At 39.2% G+C, this 23,339-nt stretch overlaps 1 protein-coding gene across 1 annotated transcript; it reads right to left on the bottom strand.

Annotated features, from left to right (window-relative positions):
- Positions 1-2,045: 2,045 nt before the first annotated feature.
- On the bottom strand, positions 2,046-23,142 carry mcoln2 (mucolipin TRP cation channel 2). The gene is made up of 14 exons (XM_034003898.3): positions 23,022-23,142; positions 19,917-20,073; positions 19,047-19,220; positions 18,482-18,635; positions 17,449-17,539; positions 17,248-17,344; positions 15,879-15,978; positions 15,098-15,210; positions 14,644-14,793; positions 13,788-13,889; positions 13,578-13,700; positions 12,133-12,339; positions 11,683-11,807; positions 2,046-4,027 (listed from the first exon to the last, which is right to left on the bottom strand). Exons 1-14 carry the CDS (start codon positions 23,066-23,068, stop codon positions 3,991-3,993), a joined length of 1,677 nt encoding a protein of 558 aa, XP_033859789.1. The 5' UTR covers positions 23,069-23,142; the 3' UTR covers positions 2,046-3,990.
- Between the last annotated feature and the right edge of the window lie 197 nt (positions 23,143-23,339).

Raw genomic sequence — 23,339 nt, forward strand, 5'->3', positions numbered from 1 at the left:
AGACAGTTCAAAATGCTGTGATACATCCTTATGTCAACTGGTTTTACTCTCTAATAAAGTGTTGTGAGTATATGAGTGGTCCTGACTGAAAGTATGCACAGGAAACAACACAACGATCTGTAACGGGAACTACACATATAACTGCATTGTCTGCCAGCAACAATGATTCAAACCAGCAGGACTGGGGACTTTCCTCTAGGTCTCCTTTGAATGGATTTATTATCCATTCATTATTCATTGATTTATTATTCTTTTTGCTCTTTGCACAGGTTTCACAGCAGTTCTCTGGGGTGGCGTCTTGTAAACTAAAGCAGCAGACACATTTCAATGCCCCACCCAAAGGGGTGTTTTTTTTTTGTTGTTGTATCTTTTTTTTTTAGCAGACGCCCTTATCCAGGGTGACTTACAATTATTACAAGATATCACATTATTTTTACATACAATTACTCATTTATACAGTTGGGTTTTTACTGGAGCAATCTAGGTAAAGTACCTTGCTCAAGGGTACAACAGCAGTGTCGCCCCCCCCCCCCCCCCCCCCCCAGGGATTGAACCCATGACCCTCCGGTCAGGAGTCCAGAGCCCTAACAACTACTCCTTTCTGCTGCCATTTTTGGAAATGTCTCAAACGCTGTGGCTGAAATGCTGTTTATACAACCACCCTATAAATATGAGGTTATTATAGTTCCCTTCTGTATATCATTGGGAAAGTACAGTACAGTAGTACAGAATAAGACAAAAATACTTAGCAAGGTAACATTACCTGTGCAGATTTACCATTGGAAATAGAAACTGTTCAAAAACTATGGTATGGCATTCACACCTTACATTCTAACTTATACAGACTATATGTAACTCTGACAGAGCAAGTTAATCCTAATCAACAATCTCCCATTGTATAACCGGAGCAGAGTGCCCCGTAATGGATGGTTTGGCAGTTCATTCCAGGGTCAGTCGGAAGCCGGCCATCCAGGAAGGGGGCGGGACCACGATACCAGAACCCAACGCCTTAATGCGGTAGGCAATGTGTCAGTCACGGATTGGAGGAGACATGATTGGCCGCGCCACCGAAAGAGGGCATGACGGAGGGTATTTAGGGGAAGTGGACCCAATGATCTGTTCCTCCGTTATGGTTACGGACTGACCGTGAGGAATAAAGAGTGTTTAGTGTTGCACTGTCTGTCTATTTAAATGTGTCGTTTGTCATTGTAGACGGCTAAAGAACCAGGAGCTGTCGCTGTCAAGCCAGCATTAAACCCGGACTGCACTGTACCACTGTAAAGCACTTGTTTCACATTCACACCACTTGCATCCGGAGCACTCACTGTTGGACTGGTGAACGTGTAGGTGTCTTAAAGTGTGTGTTTGTTATTATTATTCCGGGACTGAACCCTGTGGTTTTGCTGACTATACAGATTGTTGTGTATAGTCAGTGTTATTATTTAAAACTCTAAATAAAGCTTCATTTTCACCACTGGAACTGTTGGACTGGTGTCATTAAGCACTGCATCACCTCTACACCTGTGCACTACTAACCACTTTGCCACAATAACAAATTAAATTATTACATACCCAGACATCACATGGGAATTACAGTGTGATCTTTACCTATTGCCACAAAATACAGTAAACTGCACCATGACCATGCTAAGTGAATACAAAGTAAGTAGCATTCTCCGGTGTCATTTTGGTGTTTGGTGTTTTCCGCTTTGTAGTTTTCCAGAAAAACTGACAATTTTAAAATGTAACATTTTCTGAAATTTAACATACTGTACTACTATTATGGCTCCTGGTAGACTTTTGCGATATCATTTTGTAGTTTATTTGATTACCCGGTGTTACATAAAAGATCAAAATTATGTTAATGTAGTTTTTATTTGTGTTTGTTTGTTTTTTTTTAAAATTATGTCTCAATCCTAAGATTTTAGGTGATGCAAAACCTTTGGCCGTAGCTGTATAGAAAATAACATCTCCCAAGAAAGTCTACACATTCTCACAAAGCAATGCACACTCCCCCGTGGTGCTCGGCGGTCATAGATTCCTGAAGAATGTGACAGCAGCAATACAAAGGAACATTGTGTAACCCAATCACACAAGAGTGGAACAATACATGCTAGTACAGGACATCATAATACAGTTCACAGTAAACTCACCACATTTAGTAGTCAACAGCAGCTTTTAAACAAGAAAGTTACCTAAACTACAGTAAGCAATCGGCTTCTTTATCTTGTGTGTGCGATGCCTGTACAGCACCTCACCAATGCAAAGGGTTAGGGTTATGCAGGGCGTGGATATTGAAATCCCATACTCAACAACATTGCCAAACCCAATAGCAAAGTAAACATAGCACGCACAGTCATAGGGTATCAGTTTAATACAGATGTATTCATAATATAGTTTACTATTGTTTTCCTGATTGGTGATAAATGACGTTTGCACAGAATAATCATTGGAAATGCAATGTGTAGAAAGCACCACAAGTGGATACTAATTGCTCAGTGTGTTTAATCACATTAAATACTGTTTATTGTAGATACTGTAAAGGGCATCTGATAACTCAGGTGGCCAGACAAAAGCAGTTTTTTTTTAAAATGGGTGCCGTGAAACTACATGATAAAGAGTGAATGTACTGCCGTTCTGTGAATTCTGTCCATATGTGGTTAAATAGTAAACCTCAGTTGGTTTGTTGTACAAGCTATACCATTCATCTTCAACATCACTGATTCCCAAGTCCAGATTTCCTTTCTGATTTCTACCTTATGTGGGGATACACTCGCCCTAAAAAACAGAACCCCATTCTGAAGAGCTCATTTTATATTGTATTTACTGATGAAAAAAAAATGTGTTTTTAGTTTTGTTTTTTTTTTATCAACTGATAAAAAAAAGCTCACTAAAGGTGAGGAAATTGTGGCTGACTACAGCCAGACAGCCATCATGTTCCACACAACCTCCCTTTGAATTGTGCCACATTAGGAGCTGTTTTAGGTTTTGTGATACGGTCTAATGTCCACAGGGACTGATATCAATGAACTCATTGTCTATTTATATTTCAAAATGATATAGAAGACAAACACCATTGAATGAGTGTCCAAAGCAACTTGGAGAAATGTCTTTCATTCATGTCAATGTATAACCCCTAAATGTGTAACCCGTAAATGTGTAACACTAATACAATGTACAAAGCACATCACTGCAGGCAAAATATTTGTACAATTGGTAATAATTTCAATAACAAACCTATTTTTGCATCACATGTTACGTTTTGTATTACAAACAGTGATTACGCTTTATAAATAAAAGATGCATTAGATGTACAGTCAGCTGGTCAAGGTATAAGCTCATAAAAGGGTTCAGATACACCACAGCGCACATGGTCACATTAGCGTGTTCCCAGGTAAACAATACTCATTCTTTGTATAACTTTTATAACATAATTGTTTAAAATGTGTATACAACAATTGTATACAGGCTCCTTATGGAACCTGCCATCTCAATTCAGGCAAAGGCAAGATGAAGTCATTTAACACGTGGCAATCTTGTACTGTGACAAAGATGCAGTTCAGGCCAAAAAAATCCTTTTTAGATCTCCATCGTGTTTACCTTATAATTGTATTTGCACCAAACATTGTATATGAAAAACAACTGTGGTCCATTTATAATGGCATGGGCTTGCCAAGGCCTGTGTTAGGGTTGTGTGGTAAATGTTTAAAATGGACTAACTCATTAATCTCCTAAAGTATTACACTAAACAAAAATCTACAGCTACAAGCAGTTGCAGCCATTAATACATTCTCTCCCTTCCTCAATGGATATGCATCAGCAGGACGGCAGAGGGTTCGGTTCCTTGTCCATTCTTGGTTTTAATTCCATAGTTAATTAGGAAGCTCTTTCTCACAGTGGGGTCTCCGAACTGCATTCAACTTCAAGTTTTTTATTTCTTTTTTGCCCTGTGGTTCTCGGGTGCTTCAGGTTTATTGCCATGGCCTTGTGTCAATGAATGAGCAATAAGTTATCATCACTTTCCTGTCTGTGAAGATAGAACAAACATACCTTAATTAAACACACACTCTGTACTTCCTGTTCTAAATGAACACAAAGGGTCAAAAACGGGAAACAAACAGCTGCTTCAGAACTCGGAAGAAGTTACTAAAGTGAAAGAAAGACCTCTTAAATTACACTTCTCAGTTTATTTGAAGCTTTTTAACTTAAAATGTCTTGTTTTCTTTTAAGAAAAAAATGGTGTTAATTTAGGACAGGGGCACATTATTTGTGAATATAGTTCAAAATCTTAAATTGAAAGTTATTTATACAACTATAACCTTTTCATGCTACCTAAATAATGCACTGCCACCACCTGTTCAAAATGTGATTATGAATAACGTGAATGGCAATCACAAGGTTTCAATGCGTACTGCTGGCCCATTTTTGGGTAGTGTGGATAAGGTACTAGGGAGCTGATTTGATCAACCAATACCAAACAGAGATTAGCCACAGCTGGATTATAGCACTGGGAATCACCCTGGATTGCATGAAGCACCTATCCATGGTTATCCCAGGATAATCCCTATAAATAAATGGTTGATGCAATCCAGCTCAATTCACGTTAAAATGCCCTAATAAAACTCAGCTGTGGCAGATTGTCCTAAATCCCAGTCTCTACATTTCCTCTTGACACATTCTGCGAGACAATGACTTGTTTTACTGCGACACGTTTGTATAGTGACATTTTCCCTCCTTGAAAAGCTCTCCTCATACTTAATGATGCAAACGGGCTCCTCATTGGCTTGATTCAGCGCTCATTTCTGCAGGCTGTCAAGGGCACTTCTCACCGATTGGTCTTGTGAGAAACCCCAGAACAGGGTTTTGCCATTGGCTTGTGCACTTGCCTTCTCACAGTGGGGTCTCCAAACTGCATTCATCTTCACAGTATGTTAATTTTACAGCATAAACAAAAATTACAAAAAAGTATGACTGCCATACTTCTTAATAATCATACATGCAATACAGGAGTTAATAATCATACATGCAATACTACAATTTTGGGCACACTGATTACAGACTTAGAAAGCATTCGGCTGAACGAAAAATTGACAACAGCTTTGCAGATCAAAATCAGAGAACAGGGCCTGGAAAGGTTTGCCATAGTTGGGGAATGCCCTCTTTCGTCAGCTGGTTGATGACATCTTCATCCAGTGCTTCTTGTCAAGCCCAAGCCTCTGGCACACAGTTCCACTGTTAGCAAAGTCAAATCCGAACAGGTTTGTAAGCAATGACATGAATGGCTTCAGCTCATTCAGTGATGAAAACCGTTTTTCAAAACACTCCTCCAGTCCAGTAAGCATGCCTGCGTCATACTCTGTCTCACCGGCATCAGAGCTTCTTTAAGATGGGGGAAATGTGTGAAATCATGAGACTGCAGCTGAGCTGACATTAACTGCATCTGTGGCATCAATTTCCTGACGCTGGCAATTAGGGGAGGTAGGAGGTGATTTTTCCCCAGCTTAGCTGAGTTTAGCGTGTTGACATAACCAGTGATATCAGTGAGAAATGCCAAATCCAGCACCCACTGTTCGTCGTCAAGTTCGGCCTTTACACGGGAACACTGAATAAGAAACGGACAGATGGGAGTAGTGCGGTGAAATGTTCCAGTACCTTTCCTCTGCTTAGCCAACGCACTTCAGCGTGTAAGATGAGCTCCCTATATTCAGTATCCAGTAGATTCAGAATTTCGATAAGCTGCCGGTGTTGCAATGGTCGCGCTCATATAAAATTAACAATATGCACCACTTATCCATCACAATATCCATCACAGCTATCTCCCTTGTCTAGCTTTGCACAGAGAGCCTCATGCAATGCACCCCAAACAATTTACGTCTGTGAGATCTCAACAATGTCACAAATCCATTATTTACTCCCACCATAGGACAGCCATCTGTTGTGACAGAAACTAGTTTCTCTAGTGGCAAAGCATGGGTTCTAAAAAAATTCAAAAATGCTTCGAAAAAGTCAGTCCTTTGTGTACGCTCGTGTAATCCGACCAGGTCCAGACATTCCTCCGTTATATTTAACTTACTGTCCACTCATCGAATCCACATGCAAAGTTGAGCAACATCGCTGTTGTCATTCGACTCGTCTAGAGCTACATTAAACGTCTCACTTGAATGAAGTATACAAACAAGTTGACTGGCCAATTCGTCTGAAATATCATTGACTCTGCGACAAACTGTGCATCTGCTGAGATGCAGACTTCTTATATGCTTGAGAATCTCCTTTCGGTTTTTGAACTCCTCGAATAAAATCCCTCAAGACTTGATAAAGCACTCTTTTTAATTCTCCCTGAGAAGGGCTTTGCACATTACTTTGCGACATGGCACTTTTAAGCACCAGCTGTTGTGAAGCAAGGCCACTCTTAAGCACTGCAAGCTGCCGAGTGTGTAGGGCAGGTCCTGAGAGAAACTTTGCTTCATAGGCAGAATGGCGAGTTTCCTAGTGTATATGAATATTTAACCATTTTCAAACTGACAGTGCTTCCTTGCAAATGAGGCAAAATGGCTTCCCCTTGTGGTTGGTAACAAAAAATCCAACTCCCAGCTCTCTTGAACAGTCCTACCTTCATCGCCAATCTTTTGCTTTTTGAAGCAACAGGTGAACTCGGCTCTCCACCATCTTTTCCACCAAACCCAGTAACAAATCAATCCATTTCTTTTTTCTTCTTTCTCCTTTCTTTAAAACTATAATTATTACCACAGAGAAGTGTTCAACTAAAGTGGCGGGGTTAATCAGCAACAAAACTCTCGCGCAAACTAAAACGTCATACCGTGCAACAGCACTCTGTTAACACAGTAAATTATACACTTTTTAAAGAAACAGTGTATGTTTATGTTTTGATTTTATATTAATTAATGGAAGAGAGCATTAACTCACTTTTGTTCTTAAGGATTTTTTTTTTTGGATAGATGCATCGCGAGCCAAGGGTTTTTTTTTCTTTTTTTGGCTGGACGAGAGAGCAGGTAGATGCATTGTGGGACGCAAGCAGCCCGCGGGCTGCCCACCACTACTTTACAGGGATTATTAGAAGGACATTTAATTAACCACCATAACAAATTTGGAACAAAGCAGATTATGGTTTTAAACAGAAATGCAGGTACATGTAAATAAACTTCTCCTACTACCTTCAGCAACATAACAAAGACTTTAGTGATCTGAATTATTTCAAGTGTGACTCAGAATCGCAAAGCCTGCCAAATAATTCCATTATGTCATCTTATTGCTTGTAACCTGGTTTGCAATCCATTATTACTTCATCTTTCTAGCTTGACAAGTAAAACTGGCCAAGCAAAATTACTGAAAACGCAGAACTGCACCCTTTTCTTGTTAAACAAAGTGAAGCAACGAACCTACAGAAGAGACCTTGCAGGTTTCGAAGGCCGGTGTATTTTATTGTTTTTACATACAGCTGATCCTATAAAAAGGGACCAAAAACAAACAAAACATGTTGTACTTAAATACAAAATGTGGCACTGCCATTATTGGTTGTTGGTGCACCAACAAACATATTCAATTTCCCCTGATATTTGGTAACATGACACTTGAGGGGTGATGAGTTGTTCTAAGAAAAGGAGATCTGAACCTAAAAACTATAAGGAATGCCTTGATTTTACATGTGTTGCTGTAGATGAAGAGACTCTTATCTTTAGTATTTACTGCATATCCAAATGTTTTAGGGACATCCTTGACTCATTTTCCCACATGCAGACAGACCCTCCCAAAGATAAATGAAGACTAACAAACAACAAGGCATTTCCCAGAAACATGGAAACCTGCCACATGTTATTCCCAAGGGAGTCTTCGGCCACACCAGATGGTTTTTCATCTCCAGCAGCATATGGCTGCAGTATGCCTCTCGCTCTCCCGTTCTCCACTCACCGAACACCCAACCCCAAGTGAGTGATCCGTGCATCTATATATACAGCTGTGCTGGGAGTCAATTACTAATTAATCATTCACTTGAATCCCAGCATGTGAACTCATTTGTGCAATCCCTGTGCCCACATACTAATACACATTGTATCTGCACGTGAAGTGATTGTGCAATCCCTGTGCCTAAATACAAATATACATTTTAACAACACTTGTGCTACATAGCCCCATATTATATCCTGTGCACCAATACATTTACACCAACATTAACACGCCACATACAACATAAAACATAAAAATATGCACAGGGGCGGGGCACTTGTGAGCATCACTCATGGCCTCAAAGGCCACCTCCCTCCTTAAAGTCCCAAAAGTCTCGGCAATAGTTCTGGGCCAGGAAAGAAGGCTTCAATGGGCCTGTAGAAGGGTGGTGGGTAATTCACTGACACAAGGGAGACACAAGTGAACTTGAAAACACCGCACAGGTGCCCAGTTTTATTATTGGTGGGGCAGTTCCACTTTTTGGCCCGCAGAGGGCGCTGTTGTCTGTGGTCTGCCTATCAGCAATGATATGCAGAGCCACAGAGATACCAGAGGCGGTACCGTTCCGTAGTACAGGCGCACTCGCAGGTGCTCAAACAAAAGACTAAGCAAAAGGAGAAAAGAAAAAGGAAAATAAAACACAGTAATCAAAAACTACAAATAAAAGGTGCTGCACTCGGCAGCTTCACCCCGACCGTCGCTACCCGCACGGTCCGGGTCTCCGTCCTACCCTCACCGCTCCCTCAGTCTGCTAACCCTGCTTGCTTTCTTTTGTCTCGTTTCTTTTGGGGTTTTCCTCCCCGGCCGTGTCTTAGATCCGGACCAGTGCGTCCGCACGTCTTTTTTTCAAAAGGGAAGACATGAGGGAACAGCAGAATGTTATTTTATAGGGCCAGCAATCCCCACCAAGACCCACCTTTCAACCATTCAGAGAGAAGGAAAGCCCGCACACCCACTCTCCCACTTCTCCGTGTCACTGCCATGACTGACAGGTGAATATTGACGGGCTGCTGCCCTCTTCCTACAGCACTTTGAACACATCAGAAGAGTCAGTACAGGTCTCCCTCTGTTACACAGCCCATAAGCAGTGCTCCGGGCCACGGACTGGCTGACAGTGGCAGTGCTGTCAGCTTCCCAGCTGACCATGGAAATGCTATCAGTGGGGACATTAACGGCTCCCCGGCTGGCTCCTCCAGCCCTAGAAAATCCCTGGAGGTCAGCAGCAAATGACCTCCAGGGCAGGCATCTCCGGGCAATAGCTTGCAAGCAACCCCAGGCGGTGTGGGATGGGCAACCCCAGGCGGTGCGGGACGGGCAACCCCAGGCGGTGCGGGTGGGAGCAGCAGATAGTCCTCCCCTGGTGGTGGAGGTGGGAGCTGCAGGTAGTCTCCCTCTGGTGGTGGAGGTGAAAACAGCAGGCAATCTTCCTCTGCTGGTAGCGGTGGGAACAGCAGGGAATCTTCTTCTGCCGGTGGAGGCGGGAACAGCAGGCAATCTTCCTCTGCTGGTGGCAGCAGGAACTGCAGGCAGTCTTCCTCTGTTGGTGGCAGCGGGAACTGCAGGTAGTCTACCTCTGGTGGTGGAGATAGCGGGGCTTCTTCCACTTGCACTGGAGACACGGGCTTACCCCGCTTGGGCTGTAAACGCTCGTGGTCCTCCCTTCTGGGCGCTGGATGCTCGTGCTCCCCCCTCTGGGCGCTGGATGCTCATGCTCCCCCCTCTGGGCGCTGGACGCTCGTGCTCCCCCCTCTGGGCGCTGGATGCTCATGCTCCACCCTTCTGGGCACTGGACGCTCCTGCTCCTCACTTCTGGGCACTGGACGCTCGTGCTCCTCACTTTTCGGCGCTGGACGCTCATGCTTCCCCCTTCTGGATGCTGGCTGCACTGGCTCCTCCCACTTGGGTGTTGGACACAACGGGACTTCGGGTTCATCCCTCTTCTCGTCTGTGTCCCGGTCAACCTCCGGGCAGCTTTCTTCCTCATGCCCATAGCGACGGCACACTACTCCTCATCCTCCTGCTCCGCAGTGGAGTACTCCCTCTGTACCCACCGGATGGGGTCCCACGGCCGGATCACAGGGTCCATCTCCCTTCTTCACTAACACAACAAAAAAATCTAGAGATATAAAAAAGGTGTACCCGCAGTGCTGTCTCTCTCCTGGCCTGTGACGGTGGCGCTGTATCCCTACTTCTAAGAAACATGGTGTGGCAGGTTGGCGTGTGTGATGACGTCACAGATCCGGAAGAAGACAGACACAGACAGCACTGGGGTATGAAACGCGCTGATGCGTGTATTTATTAAATAAAATAAAAGGTTTAAACACAAAACAAAACAAAACAAATGGTGTGTTAGCCAAAACAAATAGACAAACAAAACACTCACAAACAAGTACTGTGCTGGTGCATCTATATATACAGCTGTGCTGGGACTCAATTAGACATTATATCCCGTGCACCAAAACATTTAAACCAACATTAACAAGCCACATACAACATAAAACACAAAAAATATGCACAGGGGCGTGGCCCCCCGCCACAGCCTCTTAGCACCAATACAAACTGTGTCAAACAACGCTGGACTCCTTCTCACAATCAGCTTGGCTTAACCCTCAAATAACAACATTTGTATCAGTCTTGTGTTCTTGTGGTCAATTTCTAAACTTTTAAAGATATCATCAGCAGCAAGGCAAGCAGATTCCGGCTCAAAGTACATTGCTGTGAGAGAAACAGCTGGTGTCATGGACTCCGACTTCTCACCTAACATGAAATAGTCTCATATTAATGCCTATCAGGTTCTATGAACCAGCCGGTAAGGTAATAACTACTTTTATACAAAACTGGAGGATAACCAAGATCAAAACACAAGAATACATAGTCTTATTTTTCCTTTTATGTTTGGGTTCTTCCCACTGCATTTCTGAATGAGGATTTGTTTATTTTCTATACTTACTAAATACCTGGCTTTGATCTTACATGTGTATTCTTATTAGGTCACTGCCTGTGGTTCCATTATTCTATATAAGTCATGTGACACTGTGATGTTTCATGGCCCCACCTGCATGGTATAGTGTAGAAACAAGTGGAGCAGAACCTCTGAATGATTGCAAATAGCATACAAAGGTAAGGAATGTGGTTAAGAATATGGTCTGCATTTGTCGCTTCCCGTAAATGGTGCAGAAAAATGCCCCTTCATGTAAGTTAATAGGAATGTAATATGAAGGGGCTCCCGAGTGGAGAAACAATTGCTAGAGGTAACGTTGAAATAACCTTACAACAAGTTTTTTTTTTTTCTTAACTCTATGGTGTGGTCATTTATGTTGGCCGCACCAAGTCCGCCAAGGTTCTGAGGTTAAAAATGTATTTACTGTGCATGGGCAGGGGGATGTATTATCGATTTAATGTTCTAACTGCACCCAAAAAGCAGTGCAATGCATCAGAGTAAGAGAAAAGTTACTCGCAATGATGATAAACTTTTTATTAAACGATCAGATCTACAAATATTCCCTTTAAGGTCACTGAATATTTGGTTGTGTGTGCTAGGATCATAGCAGTTCTTTCAAAGTTTAGAGTTAGTCTTTTTTCCCAGTGCACTTCTCTATAATCAGCACATCCCAGGGTGTGCCTGCATTCTTTTAACCTCTAACTTTATTTTGTAAGCCACAAGCAGCTAACCTCATGAGGACGAAAGCGATCATTTGCAGTTGATGACAAAGATTATACCTTTTACAGCAGAATACAAAGGAATTATTCGTTTCTTCTTCTCTGCAGCTGTCGGAGGGGAAATCCTTGCATTCTTTTATAAATCTGTGGAGATCTGTCATTGGGAAGCCATTCTGTTGGTATTTCTATGCAAAGAAAGAAATGGACGGATTAAAAGATATTTTATGGCTAGGCTTGAATCACTTCCTGCAGTGCTTTAGAGGACAGATCTCAAACCCAATGCACTAGAGCGGGCATTTTGAAAACAGCTTTGAAGCAGACTTTAAAGTTATGTGTAAAAAGATGTTAACAATGAAATAAAAAATTACAGGTACATTATTTAAGCAGTTGTAGCAGCATGTGATGATGTGTAACTCTATATTTTTTGGATATATAAATAGTGACACCCCCTTTACACACATCAGATAGTCTTACATGAATGAACATTACTATTGAGAGGGAGGGACGTACCTTAATCGTTTCATATGAATCTGTGATAAGTGCAATGAAGAGGCTGAGCACCATGTAAATAAAAAGTGCAATGAATGAGTACAAGTAGACTCGGCTGAAGTGCCACACCAGGGTGCTTTTCTTCCGGATTTGTGCGAACGTGGCGAACATGTCATCCCCATTGACCAGTGAGAAGAGGCATTCTGACACTCTGTTCAGGTCTTCAAACTGGACAGTAAAGACAAAAGAATTCAAGGGGTATTAGTAGTGGTAGTCCTAGTAGTAAAGGTTTGGTTGTTAAATAGCCTCTGTAGAAAACATTCAATCCTCAATAAGGGAAGTTAAAGCAGTGCTAATCAGGGCTTGAAAATCAATTTCTTACCGCTAATTAGCAACAGCAATATTATCATTGGTCCCCCTCCCCTTTTCTTATGTCAATGGTCTTTTGGTTCTTTAGTTGTATTTTATAATGAAATAAAAATGTATAAAAACAAGCAATGAACCTTCAACAGTCTTCCTTACTCCTTCACATGCACAACTTCAAGCCCTTTTTTAACAGGAAGCTGTTTGAGTTCCAAAAATTGCTTCGCTTACTTTCATCTCTGAGGATCTCATCTTTCATCTACTTGATTTATTTTGTTCTGCAGCATTTTTCATAGCTATTTTGGAATTCATTGCATACCTGTAAAAAAACTATACCATTCAGTGATAACTAGCTGTAATGTAATGTACCAGTCAGCTAACTCTGTAAATGAATTCCAAAAATGACTAAATCAAAGAAACACCCTCTGCAAACCGAATGACATTTCTCTCCACACCTCATCATTAACCTTGATATCCTAGAACAGATAATTCCACGCATGTTTATGAAACAAACAAGGGCAGAGGTATCTGCCCATTTACTGTTTGAATTAGAGTTAGTTGGTGGGTTTTAGCATGGTTTTGTTGCAACACTGTCCTCTTGTGGAATTTACAAGGCATTGTTGTAGACTTTCTCAATCTGCAGTTTAAACCACATTTCAGTGCAACCTATAATCAAGCACACCCATTTCAAGCTCCATCTGAATTAACTGCTGGCAACTGCTATGAAGTGTGATTATACAAGACAAGACTGTAATCTTGATTTTAACAAGATGCAGAAATAGTGTGTGCAATTATGTAAACACAAAGCCCTATTCTCTGCATCTGTTACTTTTATTAAACTTTTTTTGTGATTTCATCAGCTAGCCTCGGTGCAAGCAATAACCCACAGCAGGGTGTGTGGTAAGACCATTGTTACCGCTTGCCCCCAGGTGTGTTGTGAGGTTCAATGTGAAGCAGCCTGGGAAATGGATATTAAACAGTTAAGAAATTAAAAGTATTATGTTTAATAGTTATGGATGGAAGAAATTGAACTGTGACATCCTTTCGCTAAACATTAATAGTGAGAACAGGCTAGTCTCTGTAAAACTGAATGCATGCTTTACCTTCTCGTGATAGGGTCCAAGTACAATCCACCCACAGAAGGTGTATCCCAGGTAGATCATTCCTGCACAGCAACAAAAACGCAGGACCTTGGGTAATGCTGCTCTCATTGTTAAAATGAGGACCTGTGAACAAAGGATTTTTTAATATGAAATATTATTACAACACAGATTATTCTTCCACAATGAAACATTTAATAGAGAGTTTCTTACGTTGTATTTCTCAAAGTACCCCAGATATCTGATAACTCCAACCCAAACAAGCAAGGTAGAGGTTCCTAGAAAAATGCTGCAGATATCATAGCTTGTGAGGCTCTGCAGGAAACACAATCACACAGAACAAACACTTATATATAAATATAGATGATACATGATATATATGTTGACTGAAGTTGAGGGAAAAAACTTCAAGGGTTGTTAAAATGACAGACAGTTTATTGCTCACTACAATGTGAAAACTGTGGTCAATATCTTATCATAAATTATTCATCTAGAGAAATCTGTGATGCTATGGTTGATCTGCCATTTTGTTTATTGTGGGGTTGCAATATGGGTACTATTGAATGCTCAAATATAGACTGTTTAATAATATATAGAGAGAGCATTTTACAAGCTGTATAAAAATGATCACAGTCACCATCCAAATAATACATACAGTTTTCATAAATTAGCAAAAGAAAATTCCTTTAATAAACCATAGGCCATATTAATGTGTCAAATCCAATATTTAAATCAATTTAAGATAAAAAAAATTCCCAGTGTAAATAACATGTAAACTGGACAACAGTTTGATTTCAGTGATGTATTGAAAGAGAAATATAAACAGTGTAATATAGAATAATGTACATTATGAGCATTAAAATCTAATCCAAAGGGTTCCATTCCACACAGGGCTAATAAGAGCTGGACATGCACAGATACACAAGCAGTTATTCACAGTCCCTGTAAGTTTCTCTTGCCATATTTCTATATAGTACATAATACAGATTTTGTAAAAAGCAAAATTCCTCTTCCTAAAAATACATCTGGCAAGTATTGAAAACGATAAGTCAAATAAGACATTTCTTACCTTTGCCTGTATTTCCATTTTCAGTATAGACCCCACTATTGTCATGATATCACTAATGATAACCACAATGTACCATCTGTTTAAAAACTCCTTCTTATCTGATTGGGATGCTCTGCGCTTGTAGTTCTCATGAAAGAATCTGTCAAACCTCTGTGTGAAACAAGAAGAAAGACTCTTATACAAGAACTAGTAAGACATATGCAGTACTGTGCAACATTGTTTTACAATTCTTGTTCCAAGTCAACCTCTCTATTCTCACTCACTTTGTTGAAAATGCACAGTACTAAATACAGCATGATGCATATAGTAAAAAGTGCTCAAGCTATTGCTATGCAGATTTGTCTATTCATTATTTTTAGTATTGCTAAATATTAGACGGTGAGGAGGTTTGACAGTATAGATGGATCTGAATCACACTTCAGACTTGTAGGGGTTATTCCTGAAGAAGTCTTACCCGCAGCAATCTGATTGCAAGGACGATGGATCGAGTGCAAAGCACCATGGAAACTAAACAGGTCAGAATGACAAACCCATCAAAAATCAGAAGATAGTGTGTGTTTTTCTGTGCTGAAAGAGAAAAAACAAATGCAAAGGCTGATAAAGCGTTAAGGACAAAATCCGATAAACTGCTTTTTGTATAGATCCATCACTTCTATCTGCCTGCATGTACAGCTCTCTCACATACTCACCTCAGCTCGTGGATTAAACCACAATAATTCACTCACTACAACAATTAGTCAGTTTAATACTAATGAGTTATTAAACTTATCAGCATGAATACAAAAAAGGCATTCATGAGCATAATTACCAATTTCTTTATTTCTTCTCTCGTCTAACAAAGGATCTATATACCAGCCTTACCTAACCTGTAGTTACATCATTCTTCAACAATTATTTATTTTTGTAACTTTTCTCCATTACAGCTTTGATATCATCTGGGTACTTCTAATAACCATCCTCATAATGCATACATTTGACACACACCCTGCTTATAAGACAGTGTATTACTACAAAACACAGGAAGAGTGAAAGACATAGAGAACATCCATATATCATACCCAAATAGAGAATGTGTCCTTATTAGTAACTTTCCACACGCTTGCCTTTACACTGAACATAAGACAATACAAAGCATAGCAGCATATAAAATGTACATTAACATTTTGGAAATGTTTTCAACCATTCCTGTTTTGTGGGCCACATTTTGAAAGCAAAGGTTGTTAAATAATACTCACTGGATCCTCCTATGTGCCAGCCGTTGCATTCACTGATAAAAGCATCATTATCGAAGTAGATTTTAACTATTCCACTGTGGCCTTGGTTGTTAAATGTGATCTGTAAAACAATATTTCATCAAAACCTTTTAAAATCATAAATGGTTACAGATGTGCAAACTGTTTAAAAAATAAACTGTAAAATGTCTAATGGATTTTTCTTTATAATTATTACTGAATTTAATTAAATCTCATACTGTATGTTTATCAACACACATCAGAATTGGTAGTTTATACCACAAGCCTGTGCCTCAAAGTGTTTTAACACATTCTGTGCCTATTTTAAATGTAATAGCCAGTATCTGAGCTATGTGGTGTTCCACTAAACCACATCACCACCGTATCCAGTACCGGACAACACTTGTCAAAGTAGGCCTTTCAGAATTTTTATTCTGCAGTGAAGTTTAAGCAGTATTCCTATTTGCTGAGAACATATTCTTAGATTTGCATTTGCTGATGACAAATACATACAGATAGTCAGGGATAAGTTATATATATATATTTATAATCCAGGGCTGCCAATGGAACTTGAAACAAGCAATGTGATTGGTCGAGCAAGGTTTCAGATGTCCGTATATTGGATGGATACCTCCACACATTATTAGAAATCACTGCGCTGCTTCACAGAATTTGAAGTAACGGTAGCCATATTGTTTACAGCTGATGTATAGTAAAGCTATAAAACTGAGTGACCAATTACCAGCAAAAAAATCCCAAAAGTAATGGATGAAGAACAATTAAATGAACTGGATTATAGCAAAATAGAAAAAAATAACAAAAATCTTTTTGTTTTTTAAATTGCTGTCTTTATAATCACTCACCCCGACTTTGTCACTTCAAATAATGTATTTTTAGCAGTTTGTAAACGCTGAAAAAAAACCACAAAAAGACACTTCTGCACATTATCCACCCCTCTGACATAGACCTTGAACAAATTACTGATGTTGAACAAATTACAGATGTCGTTGAATTTATTTTTATTCCTCACGACTGCACTGTTAGTGAAATGGAAAAAAAATAACTCAGTGCCGTCTCAACTCCGCCCCCTGGTGTATCTTTTCAATGGCAATGTGAACAATAATAAAAAATACGGATGTTTTAATTAATTTACTCAACTTAATTTAGTGTGTAGTTCAGAGTTATAAATGGGACTACTTTATTGGCATGAGGATATTTAATAAAATAACAAATCAGTTTTTGCCCATAACATGATTTATGTTTTTTTTCTTCAAATCCACTGTTTTACCTGGATTATAAATGCAATATAGTGTACTGTAGTGTAGTACAGTACCAAAAAAAAATAAAAACATCTTATAAAAATCCCACTCACTGTGATAAAGAATTCGTAACAGTCAGGTAATTCCAGCGAGCGGATTGTTTGAAGGTCAATTCCTTTTAGCTGAAAAGTTATATCCACAGTGACAAGTCTAAAGTGGAAGGGGGGTGACATGAGTTAGGGTATTTTTCTTTTCTTGCTTTTAAACAATGGTTAAACAATACATCATCAGCTGAATAAAGGGGTTTGTTTTACCTGTAAAAGTCCAGGTTGAAAAAAGTTTCATTGACAGTTTTCCAATCCGTTTGGAAAGGATGTCTTCTACTTGTCTCTACGGTTAAGCACTCTACAATAAAACACGGCGTGTCAAGTGAGAATTATAAACAACTTTAACATTTTAACTGAAACACGGTGGCACAGATTCTACCTTGTGACATTATGGGAAACCATGTGTAATTTAATATTATTGTTAATTAAACTATGAGGGCCCCAATTTCATCTGCACTGTAATATTAATGCATGACTTATTTAATTTAGTAAGTTAAAAAATGATGCTGTAATTACACTTCCTGTAATCATGCCTGCTTCATAGTTTCTTTTTACTCCTCAATTACATTTATTAATATGAGAAAGTGGACAATCCAGGCCGTAGTCCAGTAGTGGAGAGCATCAGTAAGCCTTCTATGTAGCCTGGCTATCATTTCTGTTAAGACCGCTTCAAGTGAGCGATACTTGCTCTTGTCAGTTGGGGTCACAAGCCCCTCTGTGGTGGAACCAGCTATCAGAGAACTTCAGGACTGCTCCATCTCGCAACACCTTCAACCGCTTCCTGAAGACCCACCCGTTTAGACTGCATTTGTAGATCTCCTGCTCTACTGCTCCCATCATGCACTGGACATGCCTGACCTACGCACCACGTTACTGGATCCTCAGCTAATGCACAATCCTTGCACTATTGTACTACCATGTCATTGTAGATATAACTTGCAATCTTAACATGTTCATCCTAGTTCATATTGTATTTTAGTAGTATTATTTGCACTTACTGCAAACTACACTGGATTTAAATATTAAGCTTACATTGTAACCCTTTACTGCCCTGTAACACCTGTCACCTTGGATAAAGGTGTTTGCCAAATAAATAAATAAAGATTATTCTATTTTTTCAAAATATATTTTCTTTACTGTTACAGTCATTTAGTGATGATGACCCATGGATGTAGTTATGGATGCTACACCTGTCATACCCTCTCAGAGGAAGCAGATTAATATTGATCGTTCTTCTTACCTGTTTCTATGTTTGGGTCTATATAAAAAGTCTCATTTGAAGGCCAAACATGTCCTCTCTTGTACTGATGTTTGCAGATTTTTAAAGCGCCTGTATCATTCTTGCCTTGGGCATAACTGAGTGGTGACACTGTGAGATTCATTAAATGCGTGTACTAAAAAAAAAAAAAGAACAAGGAATGGAAGACAGTAGATGCTTCATTGTTACTGTAAACAGAAACGACACAGTGCTGTATTGTACTAATTACACATTCATTCAGCTCTTTTGAACTACACAAAGCTATAAGACATACAGTACAGGCCATACAGTCAACTGTAAACCACAAACCACTAGGGGGTGCTAGTGGACTTACAGCAACGCACAGCATTGCCTTGACTAAAACTCTTTATACTCTACAGTGCCAGTGCCCTTCATTACATTTTATCTCTGCTAGCACACACACATTAGACTGTATTTTGTTGTTGTTTATGTATTCACTTTTAAACATGCTTTGTTTACTAAACCTACTCTACCAGTTAACTACACCGGAGTCACCCCTTATCCTATTAGCCACATAAATACTTACTTGATCAATTACAAAAAGCATGCTGTCATAAACATCTTGCTGGGTGTACACAGAGCGGCTGTAGTCGTCTTCATCGGTGCCTGTATATCCTTTTATAAACAAGTGCTTGAAGGCCATGCCGTTCTCTTCCTTGTAGGAAACAACAAGCTGGTTGTTCAGGCCGAAAACAACAAGCTTCAAGAAAATATACCAGTTATACGGTTAGAGTGATTTTTTACTTCAGACTTTACAGATGAAACCCCCATGGTGGTTAATGTTGTCCATAGCAAGCCTACCAGTTTTGGGAGCAATAAATAAGGCCCCTAAAACAATGTAAACAAAATGATATTGCCTCTTTCAAAATCAAAGTGCAGTAGGATATACAACCAGCAACAGCAGAGTCTCAGCAGGAACAAAGCATATCCAATTTGGATTGAGGCACCGCTACCTATATCATCGTTTAGATAAAACCCTGATTTAGATCAACCATGTGGCGAAATCCCGAGTTTATTTACCTACTGAAAACAAGTTATTGTGATATGTACAGCACAGGATACAGCAAAGGTAAAGTAACGTTGTACATATAAACACTGCAGATGGCTCTGGGGCACTGTAAGCAGTTTATACAGCGTGGTATGAAGGTGTATTGTGAATACACCAAATGCTTTCTATGTTATATAAAGCATAACATCACTGTTTCACAAGTTTCAATGTGGCTATACTCCCTTCCTACAATATAACTTTTGTAAAGCAGCTGACAATGTAATATAAATGCCAAGATCGCAAGGTTTCCTTTTAACAGCTCTGATAAAAAGTTCTGCAGCTTGATAAATTTCAACCTTCGCTTTGCATTCATGGCTAGATATTTGACTAAAATAAATAAATCCATACCTGTGTTGTAACCATGGCAATTTTTAAAATCTGCACCCCTAATTTCCATGGAAGCAGACCTCTTGCCTTGTATTTCTGACAAGGGCTCATAAAATAAAATGTCAAGTCCTCCCTCAGCTCCTCTTCTTCACTGGCTACTTCAACCCTGGTATCAATCCTGCACAACGACAAAGCACATTTTCCTCATATAATATTTCTTACCAGTCTGATATGCTTTGATGTGTGTTCTGTATCCGTTCGTTCTCTGTTGTTGCTATTTAATAAAACTTGGAAACGCAGCTGTTTTTCTGAAGTAAGGTGGGGAAGCATATTAATGTTGCGCATTGCACTGAAGCCCATGGGTAACACTGAAATACCTCCCCACCTTGTTTCAGAAAAGCCTTGAGAAGCCTTTTCAGAAGCACTTTTTTCCTAGAGTATTTAGTAACCACGACAAGTTGTGATGTAAGAAGAAACTACAATACAGATACAAGCAGAACACACATAATAAACAAATGAATGAAAGTAAAATATACATCATATAAAGTAGCCCGTGAAGCATGATTAATGAAGTTTCAAGTGTCAATGTTTCAAACCCTGCCTCTAATCGACATTCGCTGAAGACTGATATTCTAGCATAAATGTTTCTGAAAAATGTTCTGTTCTAGTGCCTCTAAAATTCTAAAATGTATTAGTTAAAAAGGTCCATTTGAATGTTATGTCTCCTGCCTACAACAGACATTGCCAATGACAACACAACATGGTGATAAATGTTATTGTGCACAGTAAACACCAGCTGTGTGTATGATTCAGCAACAAAATGGGTGTCTGTACAGTATGTGGGATGAGTCATGCACTGTATGCATGAATCTCCAGAGTACTTTATCCTGATAAAACATGAGCTTTCTGTGTGAAAGACCAACGGCTCAGCATAGTAATTATACACTAGTCCACCCCTCCACATCTGCAGAGGAAACATTGATATGATTCAGACCTCACATTTGCATAGGAGATTTTGTTTTATAACAGTTGCTTCTTATTTATCCTGCTGTAGATACACCTGCAGGAGTAGTCGTGTTACTGTTTCTTTTGCAGCACGCATGATACTTTTCCTATAGTTCCTGTAAGTTTACCACATCAATGATTACAAATAGTTACCAGCAATGACATATGAACCATGTATACTTTGGTCGATGATGTTCATAGAGACCAGGTTGGTCGCACACTGAAAAATCTCCTCTTCTTTAGACTTGACCTCTAATAATTATATGTATCAGATTCCTCTTACAATGTGTTTTAAAAAACCTTTATTATTTATTAAAACAAAAAGTGACAAAACACAACGCATTTCAACACACAGTTCACCCATCATAGCATTCATTAAATTAAAATGGTTTTAGAATCCATTGCTTATCCATACAGTATTGAATAATTGTTATATACATAACAATTATTCAATACTAAAGATTGGAAGATATTAGAATGCAATTCTCAACCCCAGAGAACTTTAAGATTCAAGTTGGCATACAAAGATTAATATCTAATTTTTAAAACATTTAACATTTTTAGAGATCTGGATTAAGAGCTAATGTTTCATTAAGTCCACGTAGTTTCATAGATTTTACAGTATAAATCCAGAATGAGTCATCCTGCACAGTATACATGGTTTATATGTCACTGCTGTGAACTATTTTCTAACTCTGCAGAGACATTAATATACATATTAAGGTCATGTAACACATCTATGAAAGCGTCCTAGTGCCAATTAAAAAAACAAAACCAAATAAAATGTCTCCTACGTAGGACATTATATCTCCTACATAGTACTTTTTATTTATTTGTTTGTTTGTTTTTTAATTGGCACTAGGACGCTTCCATACACATCTTATTAGACACACGCACCAAAAGCCTTAATGTTATCAGTAATGGTCCACAACAGTAATAACAACGTATAGCCATGATAAAGTAGACCTACTTTCTTGTATTTCTTCTCAATACCAATATGCTGTAGAGCGGCAGTAAAATAATGACAGTGCTATCCGTCTTTTCCTTATCTTGCTTCGTGTTGTGTATGTACACTGCAATGTGCCTTTCACACATCTTTCAGGATTTCGCACAAATGGTTTGATTCTGACAGACAATTTGTTTCAGGAAGCCTACCATTTCTGTGAATTCTTTTTCAAATTACCCCTTCCTGTATAATTGCACTCTTTCAGTCAGTCCTTCCTAGTATTATTGCTTGCCAAGAATTAAATTAAGGCATGCTGACATGTACGTAACAACATCAAAATTCATTTTTGGTGTGGTGTAATATATTAATTATGGAAACGTTACAGTGCATACACTAACTTCATTTTCAATTCGCTTTTGGTTCTACCAAATTATGTACTTTCTGTTCTTTTTTTCTAGTCTAATTAATATGAGATAAGATACTGAGACCAAATCAATTTACATTTGCTTTCTCTCTAACACAATAAGGCATTAATTTACTGTGATCTGAAACATACAGTGCATGCCTCAGACTGCTGTTAGTAACCTAATGCCATGACAGAATTTGCCACATTCTGATTTCAAAATAACAAATCCGAATAGTTACTGTTTTTAAAAAAAAAACAAAAAAAACGCGTGTCTTCTCGTGTTTTGCCCCCCTCTTCCCTCTCCAAAAGCTGACCCATGACTAACATCAATAAATTAGTTTAGTTTCTTTAGTTTTTTAGTTTTTTACAGTCATTTAAATGAACACATCTGTATTTTCTACAAAACAAACAGAAGACCCCGAAGCGGAGTTCTGTGTCACAATACAATAGCCTATATTCAAAATTCACATTACATACAGCTATGGCCAAAGGTTTTGCACCACCCTAGGCTTATAGTCAGAATTAACTATTTTTGAATTTATATATCGCTTTGTAGTTTTCCATATACTTGTGCATATACATTGTATTTATCCATGTAATGATAATAATCACCCTGGTCATGAGTAAATTACAATTCTTCATGTATTTAAATACCATTTATTGGAAACAGCGAAGTAGGTTTCGTTTTCAGTGTTCAAACTAGTTCAGAATAACGGGTTACTTTTACGTTGATAATATTGAGAACATAATAAAAGAAATACATACTCACCTTACTGAATCGTCTGTTTTAGAACTATATGTAACAACAGTGTCCATCCTGAGTGTAGATTACTACTGTGCAAGACCAAGAACTTCGGCAGGCAGCAGGCAGCATGCAGCAGGTCCAAATGTCAAAGCGGGGTTACTAAACCATTGAGCAATCAACTAGTTAGCATACTGTCTATCATCACGTGGAAAGCCGGAAACACCAGCTCGCAGAACAGAAGAATAATGAAGTACGATCACAGCTCATTGTAGGTGCCAGTTGCGCATCATGCAGAATGTGTAGAACAGAATTTGTAGATCAGTTATTGAAATGTACACGTAT

Source organism: Acipenser ruthenus, chromosome 10 (genome assembly GCF_902713425.1).
Source record: "Acipenser ruthenus chromosome 10, fAciRut3.2 maternal haplotype, whole genome shotgun sequence".
Classification (NCBI taxonomy): Eukaryota; Metazoa; Chordata; class Actinopteri; order Acipenseriformes; family Acipenseridae; genus Acipenser; species Acipenser ruthenus.

Coding starts and splice junctions, on each gene's coding strand:
- mcoln2 (XM_034003898.3), bottom strand. CDS start 23,068: ATGGACACTGTTGTTACATATAGTTCTAAAACAGACGATTCAGTAAG. Junction 15,979..17,247: donor GTTACGAATTCTTTATCACA/GTGAGTGGGATT, acceptor ATTGTTTTACAG/ATCACATTTAACAACCAAGG. Junction 11,808..12,132: donor ATTCATATGAAACGATTAAG/GTACGTCCCTCC, acceptor TTCTTTGCATAG/AAATACCAACAGAATGGCTT.